The 24272-nt window shown below is 46.6% G+C and overlaps 1 protein-coding gene across 1 annotated transcript; it reads left to right on the top strand.

Moving 5' to 3' along the window:
- The first annotated feature begins 11538 nt into the window (after positions 1 to 11538).
- Positions 11539 to 21772, top strand: CHADL (chondroadherin like). Its single transcript, XM_063394987.1, is given in 15 exon segments — positions 11539 to 11664; positions 15233 to 15298; positions 17728 to 17794; positions 17797 to 17876; positions 17986 to 18545; positions 18547 to 18711; positions 18713 to 18881; positions 18883 to 18932; positions 18934 to 18977; positions 18980 to 19257; positions 19260 to 19625; positions 20301 to 20467; positions 20801 to 20850; positions 21577 to 21636; positions 21639 to 21772. Coding segments are annotated over 15 exon segments (2382 nt in total).
- Positions 21773 to 24272: the final 2500 nt, after the last annotated feature.

Here is a 24272-nt window from a genome sequence, read left to right as displayed (position 1 = left end):
TTGCTTTTGAACAGCTCATCCTTAAAATAGTACCCCATAAATTTGACATAGCCCATGAACACAGCTGTGGGAAGGCTGCATGAGATGGGAGGGACTTCACGATTGCAGATTTCCAGGTGGCTGCTATTCATGGAAACTAGAGAACTGTTTCTTGTGGAGGTGTCTTCGTGACATCGCAAGAGAGACTCCTCTCCCTAAGAGAACTGATTAAAGACTATTTTAGAGGTGGTAAATTAACCTAAGTCCCAGGTTTTATCTCTGTACATTGTCAGTGGGAAAGAGGAGTTGCGGGAGAGGAGAAATGTTCTGAAGGTTTTATTCTGATTCTTTCTCTTTTTTCCTGTTCTTTTAGTTCTGTTAATAAAGTGTTCTTTATACCCATTAAATTTTGAACCTGCTTTGCTCTTCTCCTAATCCTGTCTCTCGGCAGAAAAGGAGTAAATAATTCTAGTGAGTGGATTGGCATTTAGCCACTATTAGATGCACTACATTAAATGATGTGTTGGCTAGTGAAGGAGTATCTCCATGACAGTAGAGTCGGCGACAAAGTATCTCTATAAGCAAAGTAGCAGAAGTAGCACGTGGTTTATTGTGAGGGCCTTGCTTGTAGCTGCTAGGCACAGCTAAAGCAGGCCAGGAGAGCAGGAACAGCGAACCGAGCCGAGAGAGCGAGGTCTCGAATACTGTACATTAAATATCTTTCCAAGTTGAATAGTATGAGTTGGACTAGCCAATCTAATACAAGATAACAACATATACAGCCAATAGAAATGTCCCATTACCTAAGGCAAGCAGAAGGGGATTGTTTAATCAAATGATCTGGCCCTCAGCTTAGCAGGAGTATATTGTTTAATCAAACGATTTGGCCCTCAGCTTAGCAGGTCGTTGTTCACAGGCTGATGGCCCTGCACCCCACACCCTAAATCTCAAAGCATGCTTTCATTTCTATCTCGCTTGTTGAACTCAGACTCCCAGAATCTAAACCACCATATTTGCAAGGTCTTTCTACTTCATCCTTCCCAACAGGCTAGGAAATGTCAAATTGCTGAACCAAAACTGCTACACTAAATTGGTGTTTTCTGTTAGAAAAACAGAGGAAGACAAGCCTCATGCTATCATGGTCAGCAAGTCTCAGCTTTATTCAAATCTAATTGCACTTATATAGTATTGTTAATTAGCTTATGCATATTGCAAAATTACAGCTCATGATTGGTTTACAACATCTTGATGCATATTCTTTGTTCAGAAGGCCTTGCAGTTTACAATATGGTTACAATTTTCTCTATACTTGCATAAATTTATGGTTATTGTCCCTGCTTCTTCCTCACGTCTACCCTGCTGCTTCTTCACGTCTAGCACGTACACACAGTTAAATCTTAACTAGTTCCACAGTATCATGGCCTTTGCTACGCAGCCACGCATCAGAAAGACTCTCCACACTTCCCCCGTTTTCTTTAGATTGAACAAGGAGTTGCTGATTAAACATTTTTTGAACAACTTGGTGCATCAAATTCTGTAAACAGATACAGATACAAGGCAAACAAATAATTAACAAGAAAATCACTATGCCTACTGTGATAACTATTTTCATCATTGAGGTCAGCCAAGGACCTAATCCCAAAGAAGCAAGCCATCCGTCTAGGCCCCATCACTGTTGCAGTTTTAATTGTCCTGTCAATTTCTGTAAATTTGAGATTTGAGCATGAATGGATTGAGAATGATCAGATAAATTCATACAGCACATTCCTTCAAATTCCTCACAGCCGTGACCTTGTGCTAAAAGTAAAAAATTGATCGCAGCCTGATTTTGAACAGTCACGTGCCTGACTGAATCCACATCTACTAGCAAGTTGCTTAAAGCAAGTGAAGTGGCATTGGTTTGTTTTGCCAGCCAGCACCCTAATTTATTGAGAGTAGTCAAGCTCTGAGCTGATGCTACTCCTGGGGCAAAAATAGATGCAGCAATTATTTTATCCGGAGACCAAAATTCTATATTTGATTTATACTTTGATGTAAACTGATGGGCCATTCTTTTTGTTCGCTTTTGAGCACGTGCTCGACTTAAGATCATAGATGTGTTTGGGGTAAGCAACGATAATCGTCCTAATGTACATGGACCACCTTTCATCCTAGAAGGAATACCTGCCCAGGCTCTGTCGCCACAAATAAAAAACATCCCAGATGGTAACTGACGTGGTGCTAAGGTAGATACAGAAACTTTAGGAGAAGTATAATTGCACCAAAATGTAGAATTTCGATAAACTGCTAGGGAAGAGTTAACTATTGTGACATGATCATTCCCGGAACGTAAAGTTTTACTGATAAAATTAAAAACAACACATCCATCAGCCTGAACTGATCCTAACAACTCGATCTCTTGTGGCTCTAAAGACGCTGAAGGTAAATAAGGTACCCACATATCCCAAGTATCCACTGCTGACCAAGAATTGTTCCTTTTACAAGGAGGGACAAAGGAAGGACAAGGCCAGTCATCAACAGGTAATCCTACCAAATATGTAGAAAAGGGGTTTCCCGGAGATGAAAGAGAAAGACATATTGTATTCTGATTAGTTAGGTTAGCCATAGTGACCCAGATGTTTGTTTTTGGCTGTGAGGGAACCCACCAAGCATTTGTTACACAAGAATAAAAAATCAATAGGTGTAAAACCTTCATGTTCGCTTCCTACCCTTCTTGCTTTTGCTTTCACATCTAAGTTTTCTAAATCTCCTATTGAGATGCTCCCAGTCTTGTGGTACAATGGTCCACAAGCGAGGAATATAGCAGTCTGTATCATACCTTTTTTGAATTATATGCGTGCTGGTTATAGCTGCTACTCTCTTTACTAAATGTTGCAACTGCCAGCGAGCAAAAGCAAGATGCTGTTGTTCTACACTCTCAAATAATGTTAGTGCTTGATGATAAGGTAACCGAGTTTCACTCTCAAGTGCTTGGCGAGGGTTTTCTCTCCTCCAAGCTCCTTTACATGTTTACATGCAATACACCATGGATCACCCTGCAGTTCTTTCTGATATACCCACTTTTGTTGTTTACATCCTCCACAGCAAATTAAAACCCAAGCACCATGCTTTTGATCCAGACAACAATAACAACAGGGAAATCTACTGTCTCCTAATTGATAATTTGCTAAACAAGCTATCAAATGTGCAAAATTGTCCACTGTATATATATAACAGATAGAAGGTTCAATCACTGTCTGTAGAAACTTCCGATAAGGGCGAACCAGACCATACAGGCGTAATTGAGGATTCCTGATGTCCTCCATATTTTGGGGTTTTAATGCCGGCTTCATCCACCAAGCTGGAATCCACTCAGGTCCTGTAGGGGTAGAAACACATAGATATCCTTTTCCCCAATATAAAACTTTCACTGGACCTTGCCATAAACCTGTCTTTAAACACTTGTACCTGACCCATATTTCTGCTGATTCTGTCTTGTTCCCACTAGAGCTGTCAAAATGTGTGATAACTGCTGGTACCTTTGATGACCCAAACACACACAAATAGTTCAATACAAATAACATTTTGGCCACACGTTCCTGAATGTCTGTGATATGGCTGAACTTTTCAAGATAAGTTTTTAAAGTACCATTTGCTCGCTCTACAATTGCCTGTCCCCTAGGATTATGTGGTATTCCTGTAACATGTTTCACACCCCATTGCTTCAAAAAGGCCTGAACCCTACTGCTGATATAAGCTGAACCATTGTCTGTCTTCAACTGTTGACAGACTCCCATAACTGCAAAACAACTGGTTAAATGTCTAATTACATGGATAGCCCTTTCACCTGACTGAGGTGTTGCCCAAATATAGTGACTATATGTATCAATTGTCACATGAACATATTTCAGGCGGCCAAAGCTATTAACATGTGTGACATCAGTTTGCCATATCTCATTAACTGCTGCTCCACGAGGGTTAACCCCTGTGCCTAGCCCTAAACCTCCATTATGGTTACAACATATAAGGCAGCTTCTGACAATTGCAGTAGCTTCAGCATGTGAAATATGGAATTCTTTCTGAAGTCCTTTTGCATTCTGATGGAAAATAGAATGAGCTTCTCGTGCTAACACATGCTGAGGCAATGGCACCGTTGTAGCTGCAGACACAAGTTCATCCGCTCGTTGATTTCCTTCCCCTAGGCCAATGTCCCACTTATGGCTCCGAATATGAATTATTGCATAAGGTTGTTCTCGCTGATGTAAAGCTTTTCTCAACTGCACCAAAAGCTGATAGAGTCTTTGATTCTGTACTTTCTTAATAAAGGCATCCTCTATTTGTGCAACAACACCTGCCACATATAGTGAATCAGTCACCACGTTAATTGGTTCTACAAAATGAGATATTGCCCAGACCACAGCAAAAAGCTCCAGCGTTTGCAAAGTGTCGGTCTCTTCTGCTGACAGCATATTCTTTTTCCAAGACCCTTGTTCCTGCCATGTAATAGCAGCCTTACGGGATTTCTTTCCAGCATCTGTGTATACAGTAAGTGCTCCTGGTATGGGCCTGTCACTTCTTTTAGGGACTAACATCCATTTTTGCATCCCTACCCATTTCAATGGAGCCTTGCTGTTATTAGACACGATAGTACTAGTTCTGCCTAATAGTGCTTCCTGCAATTCAGCAGAATTAGCCAAATACCAATCCAGTGTATCTCGTTGCAATGGCAGAAAAATTGTTTCAGGCTCCAGACCTATGACTTGTAACACACGTTGACGTCCCTTCTTGATGAGTAGGCTCAGTAATTCAACTTTTTGCCATACAGTCTTTTGTTGTTGTAGTGGGGGCATAACCCATTCAAGCACCCATTGTTCCCCCGTTTTCTTTAAATGCTGAATCAATGCACCCATAAAGTGAGTGGGACCCATCCATATAGCTAAGTCAATAGGGAGGTCCAAAGATCTCCGGCGAACTCGACCCTGCAGAATGCACTCAGCAATGAGTTGAATCACCTGTTGCTGCTGAGGGGAAACAATCACCTGTTGTGTAGGATCAGTCCCTTTCAACAAGGGGCGTAACTGATCAATTAGTTCATTAGGAATTCCAACCATAGGTCTGAGCCACTGCAAATCTCCTAACAGTTTTTGTGCATCATGTAATGTAGTGATGTTGTGATGAAATTGCAGTTTTTGAGGAGTAACTGTCTGGTCGGTCAAAATCTATCCTAAGTATTTCCATGGAGAAGATCACTGAATTTTTTCAGGGGCAATAGCCAGATTATGCTTAGCAAGAGTCTGTTGAATGTGGTGAACTTGTGAATCCGAAAAAGGCTGAGGTTGTGCAAACAAAAGGTCATCCATATAATGATACATGACAACCTGAGGCCACTGCTGTCTTAAAGGCTGTAAAGCTGCATTAACAAAAAGCTGACACAAAGTGGGGCTGTTGCGCATCCCTTGCGGCAATACTGTCCATTCAAACCTTTGATCAGGGTTTTGACGATTCACAGCTGGTAAAGTGAAGGCAAACCTAGGTGTATCCTGAGGGTGCAATGCTATAGTGAAAAAACAGTCCTTTAAATCCACTATTAACAATGGCCAATGTTGTGGTAACATGGCTGGGTAAGGTAGACCTGGTTGAAGAGCTCCCAGTGGTTCCATCTGAGCATTCACTGCACGAAGATCGTGAAGCAGTCGATATTTTCCAGATTTTTTCTTTATGACAAATATAGGAGTGTTCCATGGGCTGGTAGACAGTTTCAGGTGACCTTGCTGAAGTTGCTCTTGCACTAAGGCATGTGCATGTTGTAAGCTTTCCCCTTTCAGTGGCCACTGCTTAACCCACACCGGAGTTTTTGTATTCCAGGTGAGGGGAATGGGGAAAGACCAAGCAGCAGCCATTACCCCAAAGGGTGGTCATTGGTGAGAACAATACCGAGTTGTGCCAACACATCCCGTCCAATTAAACATTGTACAGTAGGTGGCAGTGTCGTAACTGAAAAAGATGCCTGTGCATTTGTCCCATCGATGAGTACAGTGAGTACAGGTGTACGGCTGGCTAAAGTCATTCCTCCTACTCCAGTCACTGTTGAGGCAGCTGCCTGCAGTGGCCAAGCATGAGGCCACTCGCTTGGAGCAATAATACCAGAATCTGCCCCCGTGTCCAACAATCCTACAAGTTTTATAACTTGTCCATCAAAGTGGAACTCGACTATCTTCCAAGGTCATGTAGAAAGATCTATAGTCAATAATGTTAGTCCTCCTGTGGACCCAAAAGCCCCTTGATTTCTTGCTTCATGTCGCATAGGAGAAATGTGTTTAGCCAATTGAGGAAGAGGTATTAATTGTGCCAGTCACTGTCCCTTTTTAATTTGTAGAGGAGGGAATTGAGTATAAGCCATAATCATGATTTCTCCACAATAATCCGCATCAATAACACCAGGTAAAACAAATAATCCCAACATAGTTGTAGAAGAGCGTCCCAGCAAAAGTCCACCTACTGGTTGTCCATTAATTAGAATAGGTCCAATAAGCCCAGTGGGGATCTTGTGAGGGTGCGTGGTCATAATGGTGATGTCTACTGAGGCTGCCACGTCCATGTCGAGGCTCCCGCTGGTGGCTGGTTGCAGTTGTTGGTTGGCACTGTTGGCATTGCAGCTGCTATTTGTGTCCCGGCGCGGCGGTTGTTGTTCGCCCTGCTCCTGAAGTTTCCCGATCTCCGTCGACAGGCGTGGGTGTTATGTGAGTCACTGCGGCACTTTGCACACCAGACTCCTGAAGCATTACATTCTCTCCGAACATGTCCATTACTGCCGCAACGAAAACATTTTATGCGAGCACCAGAGGGTGAGGAGCGAGGACCAGTGCTAGCCGTTGCCGCTTGGAGAGGAGCAAGAGCTGCCATCACCTGTGTCTGTGAAGCTTTTGCCTGCTGTTGTAATCCTATCCCTAATTGCTTTATAGCATCCACTAAAAATGCCTGAGTCCCTGATGGAACAGTTGCTGCTTTTTCTAACAAATCAGCTATTGTCCAGTCCCCTGCCATAGTGTTTATCATAGACCTAGTGTGTTAATTGCTATTTTGAAGGACACATTGTTTTAACAATGCTCCTTTCATGTAATCCTGAACACCCGCTCTATCTATAGCTTCTGCAACTTTGTCTACAAAAGATCCTAAAGTTTCTTCACGACCCTGCTTTATACCCATATATATGGGTACTCCCTCCGGAGCTTTAACCCTTGCAATAGCCCTTCTAGCTACCATCATAGCTTCCCGACACTTGTGTGGTCCCAAAATTGCTTGAGCCTCCATAGTTTGATAATTTCCCAGTCCTAACAACTCATCCAATGTTATACCTTGTAATGAATCACCTTGTCCCCTCTGTACAGCTACCGAAGCTTGCGCCTCCGCCTGCCAGTGTGCATTAAACAACAGATGCTGATGTTGTGTGAAAATAAGTCTAGCTATCCCTTTTATGTCTGGTGGCAACAAAACATGAGCATTGAAAAGATACTCCAGCGTCTGTTTTACAGGCTCGCTAGTAACCCCATATTGCCCTACCGTCGAGCGCAACTGCGCTAATATTTTCCAATCTAAAACTGTAACTGCTGCCTGCAAACCTCCTGCTGGATTTGGTGAAAAAGTAACTGGAAAAGCTAAACAACCAGAGGCAGCCTCCATCATATCATTATCACCCTGTTCAGCTCCCTGCCGATCTAGGGCCGCCCATACCTCACGGCGTTCCCTAGCCATGGCCCCTGCAAGGTCAGATTCTGCCCCAGGGATAGGCTTCTGGCTGTTTGGGAATGTGGCCAGCTGAGGTGATACGGAGGTGGCATTCCCTGGGTTACGTGGAGGCTCCCCTCTGTTGTCAGCTCCCCGGTCAGATTCTTCTATCGCCAAAGGAGGTGCTGAGGCAGGTATGTGTATGGTGTTAAATACGGGAGGGTTAGGAGTACTAGAGCCCCAGTCTGGATTGTAATCCTTATTCTTTTCCTGAGCTGTCACTATCTCCCTTGCTGCCTTCTTTTCTGCCTGATATAACAACAACTCATTATGTACTACTCTCCATAGCTTACTCATTTTCTTTGCTGTCTTATCATCGCCTAAAGTTAACTGCCATAATTTGTCCCCAAACCTCCTCCATTCTACTAGCTCATGAACAGTGTGAGGGTTAATAAAAAATCCTTGAGAGAAGCCATATTTTAAAAGCTCAGGCAACTCTTTATCTAAATCTAGTTCTTTTATTTGGCGCTTTTTTAAAAGCACTGTAAATAAATCATATGCCGCTTGCCTGTCCATACTCACGTCAGCGCTGTTGCAGCCTCTCCAGGTCTCAGCAGCACATATCGGCCAAGCCCACCTATGTGGTCGCTTAGGGCACGGAGCACTCTCACGTTTTGTTCCTCTTCAGCCGTCCCTCTGCTTGCAGGACCCGAACCCTACTCTGTTATCTGTTCGTGGTATCGCCATGCTATCACGTCACGAGGTCACCATTTGTTAGAAAAACAGAGGAAGACAAGCCTCATGCTATCATGGTCAGCAAGTCTCAGCTTTATTCAAATCTAATTGCACTTATATAGTATTGTTAATTAGCTTATGCATATTGCAAAATTACAGCTCATGATTGGTTTACAACATCTTGACTCATATTCTTTGTTCAGAAGGCCTTGCAGTTTACAATATGGTTACAATTTTCTCTATACTTGCATAAATTTATGCTTATGTCCCTGCTTCTTCCTTACATCTACCCTGCTGCTTCTTCACGTCTAGCACGTACACACAGTTAAATCTTAACTGGTATCATGGCCTTTGCTACGCAGCCACGCATCAGAAAGACTCTCCACAGTTTTCGCCCAGTTTCAAACTGAAACTGCCACACTGAGTTTTTCCAGGGAGCATCCAGAAGGGTAAAGTGCTTTATACTCAAGAAGAGGAAAGTAAATCTTTGGGTGTGGTTGGGCATGTTCATAGAAATCAACAGAGCAAGCTGGAAGAAGGTTGCTTGAATACTAAGGGGAGAAAATAGGACAGGATAGTGGGGAAGGCAGATGGTAGGAAGAAAAGTAAAACTGTGATGCACAGTTGCAATGGATATGTAAATCAGGAATTGGAAACCTGTGAGGTGAGAATAGAAGAACTGTAAGAAATATCACACCGGGGAGAAATGGTTGTGGACAATTGAAAAAGCAACAACAGGTTATTTAAGGCAAAAAATGTCTGAGCCTGCACCATCATAGGACTGCATGGTGTTTCAGTTTGTGTGGGGAAATGCTGAGGTAACTCAGAGGGGATAGCAAGAATTTCAGAGGGGAGGAATGCTGGAATTCCCTGACATCACCTGTACGACATGCAATGAACATTTTGGGGGTAAATTTGAGGAGTTTTATTCCCACTGGACTATGGGAACAAAAGCTGCACTAATCTGTGGATGACATGTAGCAGCACTTTTAAAGGGAAAATCTGAGACGATCTCTAAGGGAGAAAATTGTTTTGGGGAAAATGCGGGAAAAGTCTGAGGTAACTTGGAGAGGACAGGCAGAGAAAATTTTATGATAAAGCCTGAGGTAATTTTTAAGGGCCAGAAATCTTTGAGGTAAAATCTGCAGGGGACTGAACAAATATTTTGGAAGAAAAGTTCTACCAGGATAGGAGATATCTGTGAAGTGTTTGGATCAGAACAGCACTAGGTAAGCAGACCTGAGATGGTGCAGCAAAAATGAATGAGCCTAAGATGTTGCAGTCAGTAATCTTACCCAGGAGAGGTTGTTGTTGATCAGAGCAAGGCATGCTCTCACCATCTGTATGGCCAGGGAAGAGAACTGTGTGCACTAGATGACCTCTTGAGTGGGTGTGTGTGCCTGAATTCTGCTGGATGTCCTTGTGGCTTTTGTGCATTTAAAAATGACTGTAGAAGTACAGGATAGATGCCAAGAGCTAAAGGCTGAGTCCCAGAGAGAGGGGAAGGGTGTAAGTTGTCAGAATACCTTGCTGCTTTTGCCCTGGGTATGGGCAGAAACTGTAGCACTGGACTGAAATGACTTGTGAATGAAGCAACTTTGGTGTTGATCTTACGAAGGCATGAGCGCAGGGGTCAGCCCCTCTGAAGCACTGGGGAGCCAGAGGGTCCCCTCCTGCATCCTGTCACACTACAGCTTTGAGGATAAGAGATTGCTCACCTCCCAATGGCCCAAAACCCAGGCAGAGCAAACTCACACCTGCCTTCCAGAATCCTCATGTCAGTGATGTGTGATGGTTTTGAACTCCCAGTTTCCTGCCAGTCCTAGAACGTTCAGGGCTGTATCTTCTGCAAGAACCCTGCTCACTTTCCCTTAGCTGGAAAACTATTCCTTTTTATGGCAATAGCTTGGTCCTCCGTAGGAAGGTTTTATTTCTTTCTCTGCAGTATGGTAGAGAGGGAAGTTTTCCTGGGGAGACATCTGTGAGGAGTCTTTGCATTGTAGGTGTCTCCAGTGTCATGCACATAAGGTAATCTGTAAGGACCAGGATGAGAGAGGGGTGGGTGCCCCAAGTGATGCTGAGGGGATGTGAGGGTCACTAAGGGGACATGTATCCCTGAGCGAGAGGCAGGTCCCTGGTGTGTCACTGAGGGCCTAATAGGTCAATGAAGGAATGGCCGATTCCCTGCGTATTGCTGAGAGACCATGAATGTTGCTGAGGGCAGGTAAATGTGAAGCCCAAAACAGGGCAAGAAAATAAAACTCTGTTGTCAGACAGCTACAGAGCAGGTATTTGTTTATTTAGCGCCAGAAGGGAGGTGGATCTCTCTGCCAAAAACTCAAACTTCTTTAGCCTTCTGTTAAAAAGTCCTTCCACACAACATCCCAATTACACAACATCATTAACATAGTCATATTTGCAGAAAGTTGTGTCATCAGTTTGTTGCTTTTGTGCATGCATCAGTTCCTTCTGTGGTGGTTGTTAGTGGTCTTTTGATGAAAACTGCTGTAGACTTTCTCATGTTTGAAATATTTTTACCTGTATCTTCAGCCCATGCCTGGTGCTTCTTTTTTTTTTTCAGTCTAATTTGTTTTTAGCTAATTTTGCCATTTACAAGTTCTGTTAAAACTTACTATCTTGCTCTTGATGGTGCTTGTTCTCTCACTGGCTTTGCTATTTTGCTTGTTTTACCTGCACAACTTGTTTACAACATTATTTCTGGTTAACCTTTTCTTACATACCACTTAGGATTCAGATGACACTTTGTGTTCCTCTGAGGGGACATGAGGGTCACTGAAGGGGTGGCAAATGCCCTGTGTTGTGCTGAGAGGGCATGCAGGTGTGTGCCCTGCAGGTTGCTAAGGGGACACAAAGGTCATTTGAGGGGGAGGCAGGTGCCTTCAGGGTCGCTGAAGAACCATGAGGGTCTCTGAGAAGCACACAGAGTACCCTGCATGTGTAATGAGGTGGTGGCAGATGCCCTGCGTGCCACTGAGGGGGCTTGAGGGTCACCGAGGGGGGGATGCAGGTTTGTTGTGGGTTGCTGATAGCAAGAGAGGGTCGCTGATGGGGATGCAAGTGTGCCCTGAGGGACACAGGAGGGGCAGGTAGGTTCCCGTCATGTGGCTGCCGCCTCCTGATTGGCACCACAGGGGTGGGTTTACCATGCTGGTGCGGCAGCCCTATCCCACCGATCCCCTCAGCCGCAATGGCCGGAACTCGAACCTGCCACGTCCATCGCTCTCAGTGAGGTGCAGAGCAGGGGTCCATGCACGGTCTGAAGGGTGCTCTGGGGCAGCCCCTGGACTGAGACAGGGAGGAGGAATGGACGGCGGCCATCACACCACTGCACAGTGTTTCAGTTTGAGAGGGTAAATGATAGAGTAACTCAGAGGGAAAGCAAGAACTTCACAGGAGAGGAATGCTGGAATTCTCTGGCATCATCTGTGGGGAAAAGAATGAACTTATTGGGGTAAAATTCAGCAGTGTGGGAACAAAAGCTGTGGTAATGTGGGGAGGACATGGAGCAGACATTTTTGTGAGGAAAATCAGAGGAGCTCTCTAAGGGATAAAATTGGTTTTGGGGAAAAGTCTGAGGTAATTTGGGGAGAATGGGCAGAGAAAATTCTGTGATAAAACTTGAGGTAGTTTTTACAGGCCAGAAGGAATATTTTTGAAGTGAAATCTCACATAATCAGCAAGGGAATGAATGAAAATAAAATCTAAAGTAATCTCTAAGGTACAGAGCATTTTAGGAGGAAAATCTAAGTTAATTTGTAGGAGATATTTTGGAGGGAAAAGCTGAAGAAGTGTGTGGGGGAGAGAACAAACACTTTTGGGATAAAATCTTAGGTGATGTGTAGGACACAGCTAAGGGATGTTTTGGAGGGAAAATCAGAGGCAGTCTTTTGGGGGGTCCAAAGTAATTTTCTTTTTAGAAAACCTGAGGTAACTTAAAAGAAACAAATTAGCGCTTTTTTGACAGGTGAATTATGGGTAATTCAGAGAGGAAAAATGAGCACATTTGAGGGAGAGTCTTTTGTGACACAGTAGTCAGAGGTGGCATCTTTGACAGAAAATCTGGGATAACTTAGAGATGACATTTTTAGCTGAAAACCTGGGATACTTTAGAAAGGTATTGTTGTGGATAGAGTGCAAACAAAACCTGTTAGAAAAGCCCTCCTGATGAGCCATGAGGTGCAAAAATGACCCCCTTGCTTTCTAAACGCCTCAGAGAAGAATCTGGATGTGACATAACCCTGTCATAGCCCCAAACTTTGTCAACAGTTTATGCCTAAAAGATTTTATAGATGTAACCAAACCTTTAAACAATTTTCTCCTTCAGGATAAGGGATTGCAAACTACATATATTTATATAAATTTAGATGATTTATTATGATAACAACTACACGAAATTGTCTTAGAATTATTTACTACATAATATAGGCGCTATAAAAAACAGTGTAGTATAATCCACTGTTTGTGGTATCCCCTGAAAAATGGTTTATTCCCCCAAACCCCATCCCTGGTTCAGCCCCCATGTCTGTCAAACCCAACTGTTTTCTCATCCCACGGCCACCCCATGTCCATCATCCCAGACCCACCTCCCAGTTCTGGAATGTTCTCCCCAATTCTGTTCCCCATTTGGCAATATGTTCAAATCACACCTTCGTGTTTTCCCTGATTGGTTGATCACCCTATGGGGTGATCCCATACCCCACCTCTGAAAGTTACTGATTGGTTCCTGATTTTTGTACCACCCCTCTTTAAAAAGGCTTGCATTTCTTTGTTCTCTGTCTTGTGGTGCTGGCCAGCTACGAACAATAAAGGTGCACCGGAACTGCCAACCCTTAAGACCCTTCGTGGTCCTTTATCAGCCCTCTGTCGCCACCCCACTTCCCTTATCACAATCCACTCCACTGAGCTTGCCGGGGTTTTGGAGTCCGAGATTGTGATAACTGTTTTCAACCAACAGTGATTATATTAAAGCTAGCCAAAAAAACTTATTCAGTGACTTAATATAACAGAGCCATGCAAAAAATGGGGGCAAATCTCTTTTGCTTATTTTTGAAAGGGAACTGAAGGGTGTCTACAATCAGGGAGGGATCATAACACATACCATTCCAAGAAGGAATATGTTGCAAGACCTACTTTAATATTTGGGACTGGTTGGCTTGAGGCTCAGCTTATGGGGCTGTTGCATTGCGGCTCGTTTCAGACACAGAAGCTGGAGCTTCTCAAGCCTAAGTATATCAATGTCCATTGGCAGAAGCTGTGGCACTATGAGGCAAGAGCAGCAGCGGCTTGGAGCTCAAGGGTTGAAGAGTGAAGCAAGAGTGAGCTTGGAGCTGAAGAGGGGGCATGAGAGGCCCTCTGGGCAAAGGGTCTTCTTGGCATGGCCAGGGCACCTTCAGGGTGTCATGGCTGGCTTTGCACTGGGCGACCTCCCTGTGTGCAGGGCTCAGTCTTTGCTGTGGTTAGCCTTTTGCCGTTGTGCTCCTTTGGCTGCCCAGAGAGAGTGGCAACCCCGTAAGGAGGGTAAGAGCCCTCATCTCCATACCTGAAGGGGAAAATTAAGCTCTCCTGGCCCCTCACCCATCCACCCTGTAAGCAAGGAAGGGTTTTTCACCAGCCCTGGCAGCTTTCTGCCTGCTGCTGGCCCCTGGCCAGCATGACCCCCTATACTCAGGGTGTGCCGCAGCCTTTGTCCCTGTGCCAACCCTGAAGCACCTCAGTGCATCGAGGTCCCTGTGCCCTCCATGCACTGCAGGAGGTCTAATGCTTTCCTCTTCCACTCAGCAGTAGGAGTGGCTCCCTAGAGCAGGCTGGCTGCATAGAATTTGCTCCCCCTTCTGGGACTGTCTTCCCCTCCCCTGTCTTCCACTTAGCTGGTGTGAGTGAGCAATTGCATTTGTGCTTTAGCCCCCCGTCAGAAATAGAGCAGTGACTAGAGCTTATGCTTCCCAGGAGGGAAAGAGGAGATCCATGCAGCCACAGGCAAGTCCCCAAAATGCACAGGTGGAGAAAGTGTTCGGCCTTGCCCCTGCTTTCTGAGGATGGCACAGAGCTGCTTAGTGGTAGTGTGGGCACTGTGACCTGCCTGTAGCCAGGGCCTGGGTCTGTGCCTATGCTGCTGGTCATGCTGGTGAGCTGCCAGCCTGCTGGCCCTGTACCCTGTACATGTGTCAGGACCTTGCAGTGCCCTTTGTCCCCAGCAGCAGCCCCAGTTGTGCCCTCCCGGTCCTTGGGGCTGGGCTCCCGGACCCTCGGGCCCTTCAGCTTTAGGCCATGAGCTTGACTGCTTGACTGTACAATCTCATTCCTGTTGCTGTGGGGGAAGACCAAGCTCTGTGGCTCCCTGAGTGTGGACCAGGCTACTTGTCTGGGTGCCTTTGTGCTCCCTTCACCTGGCAGCCTGTTGTGGGGCGCCCACCTTGTTAGTGGGGAGTGTCCCAGAACTGGAGAGAAGTCTCCCTGGGCCTTGGGGACCAGGGCTGCCCTGTAAGTTGGGGCCAGTGTTATAGAGTCCTGGACACTTTGCAGTCCAGGTAGTGGCTTGAGTCCCCATAAGCAGGGGTGCACTCTCTTAGCCATGGCTTTGCATGCCCAGCTTCATTTACCCAGAGGGCCTGGCTCCCAGCATTAGGTGGGACTGCATTGGACATTATGATGGTGAGTCAAGCTGAAGTTGGAGGCTTTTGGGCAGCTGGTGGGGTCTATGGGTGATGGCTTGAGGATCTCAGTATGGGGCTGTTGCACTTCCTTTTGGGAGCTGGAGCTTCTCAGGCCTGGTTGTGTTGTTGTCGATTGGCAGAAGCCATGGGATGATGAGGTAAACAAGCAAGAGCAGCAGCTTCAAGCTCAAGAGTGGAACAGTGAGGTAAGAGCAGTAGAGAACTACTGCTGGCTGGCAGGCCTGGGAAGAAGCCAGTGTGTGGTTTGTTGCCCTGTAGTTTTGGAGTTTTCCTAGCCTTCTAATTGTTTACTTTCTTGGAGTCAGTTTCTCAGGATTCTAACAGTCTCTTAATGTAAATATAGATTTGTTTACCTAACGGTTGTTTCTTGTTTACATTCCTTTCTGGAGGAGGAGAAAAGTTGATTGACTGTCTGTTTCACCAGTGTGGTTGGAGGGGTCATGATCCCACCCTCCAATGCGCAACTGGTGTCAAAAACGTATAAATATGAAAGTAAAGTTCTTCCCCTTCTTTCCGGTTTGGACATCTCTGAGTCCCTGTGTGGTTCTTTCATGTCTGATTGTGACACTGGTTCATACTGGTTCTGGCAGCTGAGATTGCTGCAGGGAGGCAGCTGCTCTTTTCTCTCCCTGATGGGGCACGCGACATGAAGGTAGCACACTTGAAATTCCATTCTGGCCACTTTCCAGCCCACCCTGCTCCCCTCTGCCAGGCCTTTCCATCATCTCCCCTGGCTGGGAACCCCCTCCCTAGGCTTGTCAACAGCCTGTACATCAAATCCTCCCTAGTGGTGGCCTGGGCTCTGCTGGAAAACAATGGAGAGGGTAAGGTGTGGTACCAGGCACTGGATGTCACATCTGGCCCTTCCCCAGCCTCACCCCACAGTTTTATTTGGCTCCTTTGACCAGCAATGATCTCACCAGCCTCAGCTTCTACTGAGGCTGCTGAATAGGGGAAGGGCTTGAAGGAGAACGAGATACTAGTATCAAATCTTCCAAGATTTTTGTCAGGCTGCAGATCTATTCCTGTTCTTTGGGAGAGTAAAACAGTCTGGGAGGAAAATGAATGCCTCCATGTCCTTCTGTAAGCTAATGTCGTGTCATGCAGGCACTGCCACCCCAGCCTCTTCTAGAGCAGCAAAAAAGCAAAGTGAGGAGAGTGGAGGGCTGTAAACATGGCATGTCTGGTAAGCTGCCTTTCCTTTTGCTCAGGCTTACTACTGCCATTGTAATTCTGGTAGGATGTCCCCTTTCTGCCCTGCACCTCTGTAGCTCCTGTGACTAACACAGCCTGGAAAAGGAAGGCAGAGCCCTGCAAACAGTGAATGGAAACCCCACGTGGGCTTTGCTGGGCTGGTGCTCCCAGCCCCCAGTGAATCAAGGGGGAGGCAATGTCTGGGTTGCTGCCCTCTCTCCAGGGCTGGCTTACCCTTCTTCCCCCTGTCCCTTTCTTCCTCCCTTGTTTCTAGCTCTGCCCGATGAGAGCTGCTGGGAAAGCAACACAATTTAGTTCTCACTTCTGCAAGGAGAGCAAACACCAGTGCAGGAGCTCAGCAGCTGCTAGACAGGACAGGGGACACATTCCTCTCTTTGGCACATCTTGAAATCTAGGTACTCCAAACCTTGGGTGTGTGAACCCTCCAGGTTTGAGGGAGGGAGTGTCTGGCATCATGTCTGGCATGTGGCAGTGCTCCAGGCACAGCATGGGGACTGAGTTTAGGGACATTACATTGGTGGCACTGGGCAGTGGGTGTGCAGGAGAGGGCTGCCCCAGTGTGTGTGGGGGACCTGCAGCAGGACTAGATGAGGTGACAGCAGGAGGGCAGTGTTGGGACATGGAACCACACGGGACAATGAGCTACACTGGGCATGGGGCTGTGCACTACAATGGCTCCACAAGTCTCAGCTTTGCAGACCCCACTGATGCTGTCTCAGAGCTTAGAGGTGTGTATTGGTCATATCTGCAGCCTGCTGCCTCCACTGTGTTTACCCGAGCCATGGCTTCCCTCTGGTACCTTCACCCCAGGGGCTCACTCCTGCCCAGCCAAAACCCACCTGTCTTTCCTGCAGCTGAACAGTGGAGTTCTATTCCAAACACTGCTATGAATAGCTTAGGGGGGAAGCAGGGAGCTTGCAGGGTAGGAGGCAGACAGCTGGGAGGCAGATGACCAGGATGGTGGAGACATGGGACATTTGCCATTTAAAGAAGGGTAGCACCCCAGAAGCCAGAAGATCACATTCCCTGGATGGCTACACCTGCTTGCCTTACAAAACCAATTGTAGGAGAGATATTGATAGCTTCCACAGACCAAGGCAATCTTAAGTTAGTGATATTTGAAGAAAATGTAGGGGTGAGGTGGGTGTCTGTTTCAAGCCAGCTCCTTGTGAGTGACCTGCAAGCTGTGACTTTCACTTTTCATTCCAAGTATTCCTACTTTCTTCCTCTTCCTCACTCATAACTTGTGAAATCAGTGTGAGAGCAAGAGAAAGTGAGACCTGCCCCACTAGGTCACAGCAGCAGCCCTCTTGGCACATGCTTGGCCAAGCAGGTGATGCTGTTTGGAGATGCATGGAAGCCTGGCCTCTCTCCTGGCCTTACTGCTGTCTCCCCCTAGCCACAGGTGCCATCCTGGAAGATCCTCCTGCTTGCAGTTGCCCTGGGGGTGATGGCTACTGCCCGCTGTCTTGCATCTGCGATAACCTTTGTGCCCATATCCTGTGTCTCAATGGAAGCGTGACAGCCATCCCTGACACCATTTCAGAGGTGGGCAAGGGGAATAAAGGTCGAGGGATGGGGAGAGAAGATAGGTATGGCTATCTGGGGTAACCAGATAATCTGGGGTAACACGGTGTTTTATTTATGTGACTGACAGCTCACCAAAAAACTAGACCTTCGGGGCAACAGTTTCATGGTCATTCCAGCAGGAGCCTTCCTTGCCACACCCTACCTGACACACTTAGACCTACAGCGTTGCAACGTGGAGAGGCTGGAGGAAGGAGCTTTCTGTGGTCTGGGGAGGCTTGTCTACCTCAACCTGGCCTCCAATGGCATAGCCCTGCTCTACCAGGAGTCCCTGGATGGGTTCTCCTCCCTCCAGCAGCTCATTCTGGAGGGGAATCCCATTGAAGAGATACAGCTGGTTGCTTTTGGTCATCTGGAGTCCCTCACTGTCCCCGACCTGAGGGCAAATGCTTTGGTCTACCTCCCAGACATGGTCTTCCAGGGTATGCAGGTTCTTAGATGGCTCTGGCTGTCCCACAATGCCCTCCATGTGCTAGGCAGTGAGGCCTTTGCTGCTCTGCCTGCCCTGTGCAAGCTAAGCCTGGACCACAATGAGCTGCAGGCACTGCCTGGCAAGGCCCTGGCCAGGCTGGATGGGGCTACCTGGCTAGACCTGGGCCACAACCCCATCAAATACGTGGCCAAGGAAGCCCATGGCCTTGCTGAGGCACCTCTTTCTAGATCATGTCTCCCTCCAGGATGTAGCACCCAATGCTTTTGCCCACAGTCTCCAACATCGTATGGTAGACTTCAGGGAAAACTAGCTGCAGGGGCTGCCACCCCTGGCTGGGGCAGCAGGGCTGGTAAGGGTCAGCCTGGAACCCTGTGCACTGCTCCTGCCTCCTGCGCCCCTTCCACAAGTGGCTGGCAAGAGCATGGGTGCAGGCCGAGGGTGCCTGTGCTGCACTCCCTGCCCTCCGTGGCCAGTCTCTCAACTCCTTGAAGTCCCCTGAGATGAGATGCAGTTGCCTCCATCCACCCCCTAGCCCCCACCACACCACCAGAGCAGCCAAGAGCAGCCAGCAACAGGCAGTGCCCCTGGTGGTGTCTGTTTCACTGATTTCCATCATGGGTCCTTCAAGAACAGGAGATCCCTCGGGACTTTCCTGAGGACACTTGCCTTCTCGACCTGTGCCAACACCTCTTCAGGATAGTGCCACTGGATCCCTTCTCCGGCCCGAAGGAGCTGGTGTCACTCCATCTGCAGAAATGCAGCATCAGAGCATTGCACCCTGGGGCACTCCGGAGGCTGGAGAGCCAGATCTACCTGTACCTCACCAACAACCACATCTCCACCCTGGTGGCTGCTGCCTTTGAGAGGGCAGTCTCAAAGATTCTCGACCTGGATCACAACGCCTTCACCTGTGTGTGCCTGCAGGCACCTTCCAGCTCCTGACCAACCTCATCTCCCTCCATCTGCAGAACAATGCCATCAGGGAACTGACAGAGGATGACCTGGCTGGAGCCAGGGGGCTCCGCTGGCTCTAACTAGCTGGAAATGCCATCCAGCACATTTCCCCTGCTGCCCTGGCTCCCACCAAGATGCTAGAAAAACTGCAGCTGGAGGGAAACCACCTGTTGGAGGTGCCCACAGAAGCCCTGCAGGGCCTGCCTGCCCTGAGCAAGTTGAAGGTATTCCAAAACCCCATAAAGCACATGGGGAACAGTGTCTTCCTGCTAGTGGCCTCCAGCCTGCAGCACCTCTACCTAGACAACATGGGCCTGGAGTGGGTGAGTGTGCCATGGGACTCCCAAATGGCAGTGGCACCACAGGGCATATTATAGGTTCTGCTGCCCAGGGCTGGTGGCCCATATAGGGGCATCCAAGCTGACATTCCCAAATTCCCAGGTCTTTAAGAGATGTTCCATAGCTTGTCTGGGAAGCCAGATTTCTTCAAGCTCACCTGTAGCATTGCCTTGCTTCAACTTTGCTCCTGGTTCCCTTGGGAGAAGCTTACTCCCTCCACACCCTAAACATACAATTTCATTGGGGTCCAGACCATTCTCTAAATCACCTTCTTCCCCTAGCTGTGGCCAGATTTCTCTTTCTCTTATTACAGGCTGGCCTGCAGGACTCTTCACTGCTACTACCCAAAGATTTCCATCCTCTCAAGGTAGTGGTGTTAGCAGCACCCTCACAAAAACCGTGTATGTTAACAGCACCCAGGGGTCACTCTGAAACCTCCTGCATATGACCTTCTTTCTAAGAAGACTGAACAAGAGTCTAATGAGTTCCAAAATGTGATTGAAACTGCTTGAATTAATTAATAATCCTCCCTGTTTTAAGTAGCCCTTTCATGGGGATGTCAGGTTCAGGAGGTTGTCAGGTTCCCCAAGCGCAGGGGGCAGAGATCTGCTCCCCTGCCTTGATCAGCATGCCCCTGACTTAGCCTTCTTCCATTGCAGATTTCTCCCCACGGCTTCACTGGCCTCAGTCCCAAGATCAGAAGCCTCTTCCTGGAGAGCAACAAAATGAGTAACATACCCGACATGAGGAACTTCATGAGGTTAGAGAACCTCAACCTGCAGGATGTGCCTTTCCACTGCAACTGTCAGCTCCTTCCATTGTTCAGGTGAGTGCACAAGGGGGGAATAGCCTCAGGGATCTGCCTGGGGGGCAGCTGGACCTCCCATGCTGAAGGCACAAGCTCACATCACAGTGGCTGTTTTCGGTCTTTTCCCATGGTGACAAGATGTAGCACATATCTAGTACAAGGATGGAAGGTGCCTAGGCTTTTTGGGTGTAGGGAAAGCAGCCACAAGCTGGGACGGGCAAATATTCAGATATTCAGAGGTCACCAAGGTGACCTGGCCTTACTTTGAAGTGATCATCCACTTATGGGCATAGACTTTTGCTCTTCCTTTCACACTACCTCATTCCTTTCCCCGATCTGCCACATTTCCAGGTGGATCAACAAACTCAACCTCCACATAGGAGCCACCTGTGGGTCCCCTTGTGAAATACAAAGTTGTTTCATGTCAGGGAAATAAAAAGAATCTGTGTAATTGTAATTGTAGAACATGGCCATGGGACAGTTATAATGAGTTCTAATAAACAACCGAGGAAAGCATGGAAGAAGGTTTTTGAACAAACTTTGCTTGCAATTACCTATTATAAATCTCAAGCTATTCTGTAATAAGTCTTTGAATTATAACTTTAGAAGCTTGTTTTGTATTAAAGAATTTTAAACTGTAATTTTAGAATGTAAAAAGGCTTTCTCACAAAATAGTGAAAAACATCCTGGATACAGAAGAAAGATTTCAGCTCGCTGATTTATGGTTCTTGAAAAAAGGAAATTGGACATGACTATCAAAGACTGATAGACCTGGAAAAAAGAAGTTGGACCCCACCACCTGGAATACATATCCTGGATGTACATCCTGGAATACTGAAATCTGAAACAGACCACAATAGAGTATAGAAATTGAACAGGAACTAAACATTACCATCATAGATTTATGACTGTTAGGTATTGAATAATGATGTTAAAAAATAGAAATAGAAACTGCTGAGAAAGGCTTATGAATATGTATGAATATAGCCAATAAAATACCAGCAAGTCCAGCAATTGGTGTGCAGTCGGAAGGGAAAATCCTTCCACATTGTCTTTGCTCATACTTTACCATGCTAATTAATCAGTTATTACTTTGAATTGCTGCTTGATATATCAGCCATGTCAAGCGTCTCATTTCTAACACCCTGCAGAAGCCCAGGGGCTGAAGGTGAAGCTTTCCACCACTTTCACACTTGTCCTGGCTGGGGACAATGCAAGGCTGGAGAAAACAATCCTAACAAGACTAAGGCTGCAAGCAAGCCCAGCAAGAAAAAGAGGTTGGGAAAATCTCCAGCCAGAGGCTTCAGTAATAGCAGAGCTTAGGGTTTCTTAAGGTGTGTAGAACATGTGTGTGCTGGGCAGGGCCATACCTGCAGTCTGGCTACAGCAGTTTTTCTAGACTTGTCCCCACCATGGAGACATGAATATTGCCCAAGGTGCAAAGGAGAGCCTGGTGCCACCAAAACAGTGCTGATATGCCAAAGATGCGGGGTTTGGTTCTGCAGGACACAGAGGCACATTCCATAGAGTCTGCAGCATGCTTTGGCAATGCAAACAGTGAAGCCAAATACTTGCTTCTTCTTTCCAAGGCTTCCTCCAGCCATGTGGAAAAACTGCTATGCACAAGTTTGGTTTTGTTTTTGAGAGCACTTTCACATCTTCCAAAATCATAGAAGAACCCTGAATGGGACTGCAACCAGCACCATCCAGTAAGGTCCTGCAATGGCAGAAATCTTATGCTAGAAAGCTTAAAAATTATTAGTGAAAATGTCGTCTTAATTCCCAGCAGTTCCTCAGAATTAAAAGGTATGCACATGGAAGCCTTTTTATTTCCTGCAGAACTCAGTCAGGGATCCGTAAGTGATCCCATGATAAGCAATGTGCTCAACCTATTTCCCATGAGGGACTGCATAGGTTGGGACCCCAGGCCCGAGAAATTAGCTTAAATTGAAAAGACTTTAAAAGATAAATTTACAGATAAAGATATGTTTTGACTGTGTCTGGGTTTTGGTGGCCTGGAAAGCAATACACAAGCCTTGGGCCTCTTCCTGAAATTGGTCACAGGGATTTAGGCTACAGATTGTAGATCAAATTTATAGTACAATATTTAAAAAAAAATCTTAAACCACGCTCCAAGTCCTCTGAAGTTCTGGGTTCAAAAGCAAGAAATGACATAAGCAGACATATACTGCAGATGAACATCTGGTTTTGAAGCTGATGCCATGGAGGTTTTGGCTTTTGTGACAATGGTGTATGCTTTAATGATTGTAACATATTAGGGTAAGGTGTGCTTTAATGATTGTAACATGTTAGATGGATGGGATTCACCTGTCTATAAAGGGTAAGAAAATCTTTGGCAGCAGTCTGCCTAATTTGGTGAGATGGACTTTAAACTAATGAACTTGGTGGCGGTGAGGTCCGAAGTCCCATGGCTTTCTCTGGGGAGTAGATCATACCAATCAGTGCAGTGAAAGATGTTCCTTGACTGTCCCTCATGGTGAGCATCAAAGAGCTGAAGGTGTTTATGGTTGTGGTGAATCTTCCTAAACAACTTCTCAGGTAATCCAATTGCTTGATTAAACCAGATGTGAAGGGGACAATTTCAGGTTCTTCCCTGGCAAGCTGTGGGATGGTATGAAAAGGTTACAGGGACAGGGTGCTAGCGAGTCCCTGTGCAGGTGACTTGAAGAGGTAGCAGATGCAGGGAAGCACACTCGGAGTCTTACAGTCTCCTCTCAGTCTTACAGAGCCAGGGACTCCTGAGGTAAGAAAAGCGAATAAGGATACCAGCAAGGAAATATCTCAAAAGAATTAAGGGGTGTTCCTCTAGGAAGATGACACAGCCAACAGCCTGGGCAAGGTGCCTTTACACCAAAGCCCACAGCACGGGCAACAAACCAAAGGAGGGGCTGGAAGCCACCATGCTGAAGTTACGACCTTATTGCCATTACTGAAACTTGGTGGGACAAACTGTGTGACTAGAGTGTGACTATGAGCTATTCAGAAGAGACAGAAAGGAGGGAGAGGTGGGGGTGTTGCTCTTTATGCCAAGAGGTGCATTTAGTGTGAAGCGCTGTCTCTGAAGAACAGCCTTGAGCAGATTGATAGACTATGGGCAAAAATCAGACGCTGAGACAACAAAAGGAACCTTGTGGCTGAGGTCTGCTACAGCTGCCTGACCAAGGGGAGCCTATTGACAAAGCTTTCTTGCCCCAGTTAGGAGGCATCGTGCTCACATGCTCCAGTCCTGCTGGGGGACTTCAGCCACCTTGACATCTGTTGGGAAAGTACCGAGGCAAACTGCAGGCAATCCAGGAGACTCCTGCAATCCATGGAGGATAGCTTCTTGAGCCAGGTGATCTTCTATAAAACTTTTGACAGTCCCCCACAACTATTCCCTCCAAACTGCATGAGAGATTCCATGAGTGGACGGTTTGGTGGATTAAGAATTGGTTGGATGGTTGCCTTCCAAGGGTAGTGGTCAACAGCTCAGAGTTCCAGTGGGCATCAGTGACCAGTGGTGTCCCTCAGGGATCTGTACTGTGAACAGTGTTATTTAATGTCTTCATTAATGACACAGATAAAGGGATCAAGTGCACCCTCAGCAAGTTTGCAGATAACACCAAGCTGAGTGGTGCTCTTTACTAAACTGAAGGATGAGATGCCAGCCATAGGGATTTGAACAGACTCAAAAGCGAGCACATGGGAATCTCAGAAGGGTTAACAAGACCAAGGGCAAGGTGCTGCACCTGGGTTGGGGCAACCCCAAGTATCAACACAAGCTGGGGGATGAAGGGATCAATAGCAGTCCTGCCAAGGACTT

The sequence above is a fragment of the Prinia subflava genome, chromosome 4, assembly GCF_021018805.1.
Source record: "Prinia subflava isolate CZ2003 ecotype Zambia chromosome 4, Cam_Psub_1.2, whole genome shotgun sequence".
Classification (NCBI taxonomy): Eukaryota; Metazoa; Chordata; class Aves; order Passeriformes; family Cisticolidae; genus Prinia; species Prinia subflava.
The sequence above is the reverse complement of the archived record's forward strand: the minus strand, read 5'-3'. Positions and strand labels throughout refer to the sequence as shown.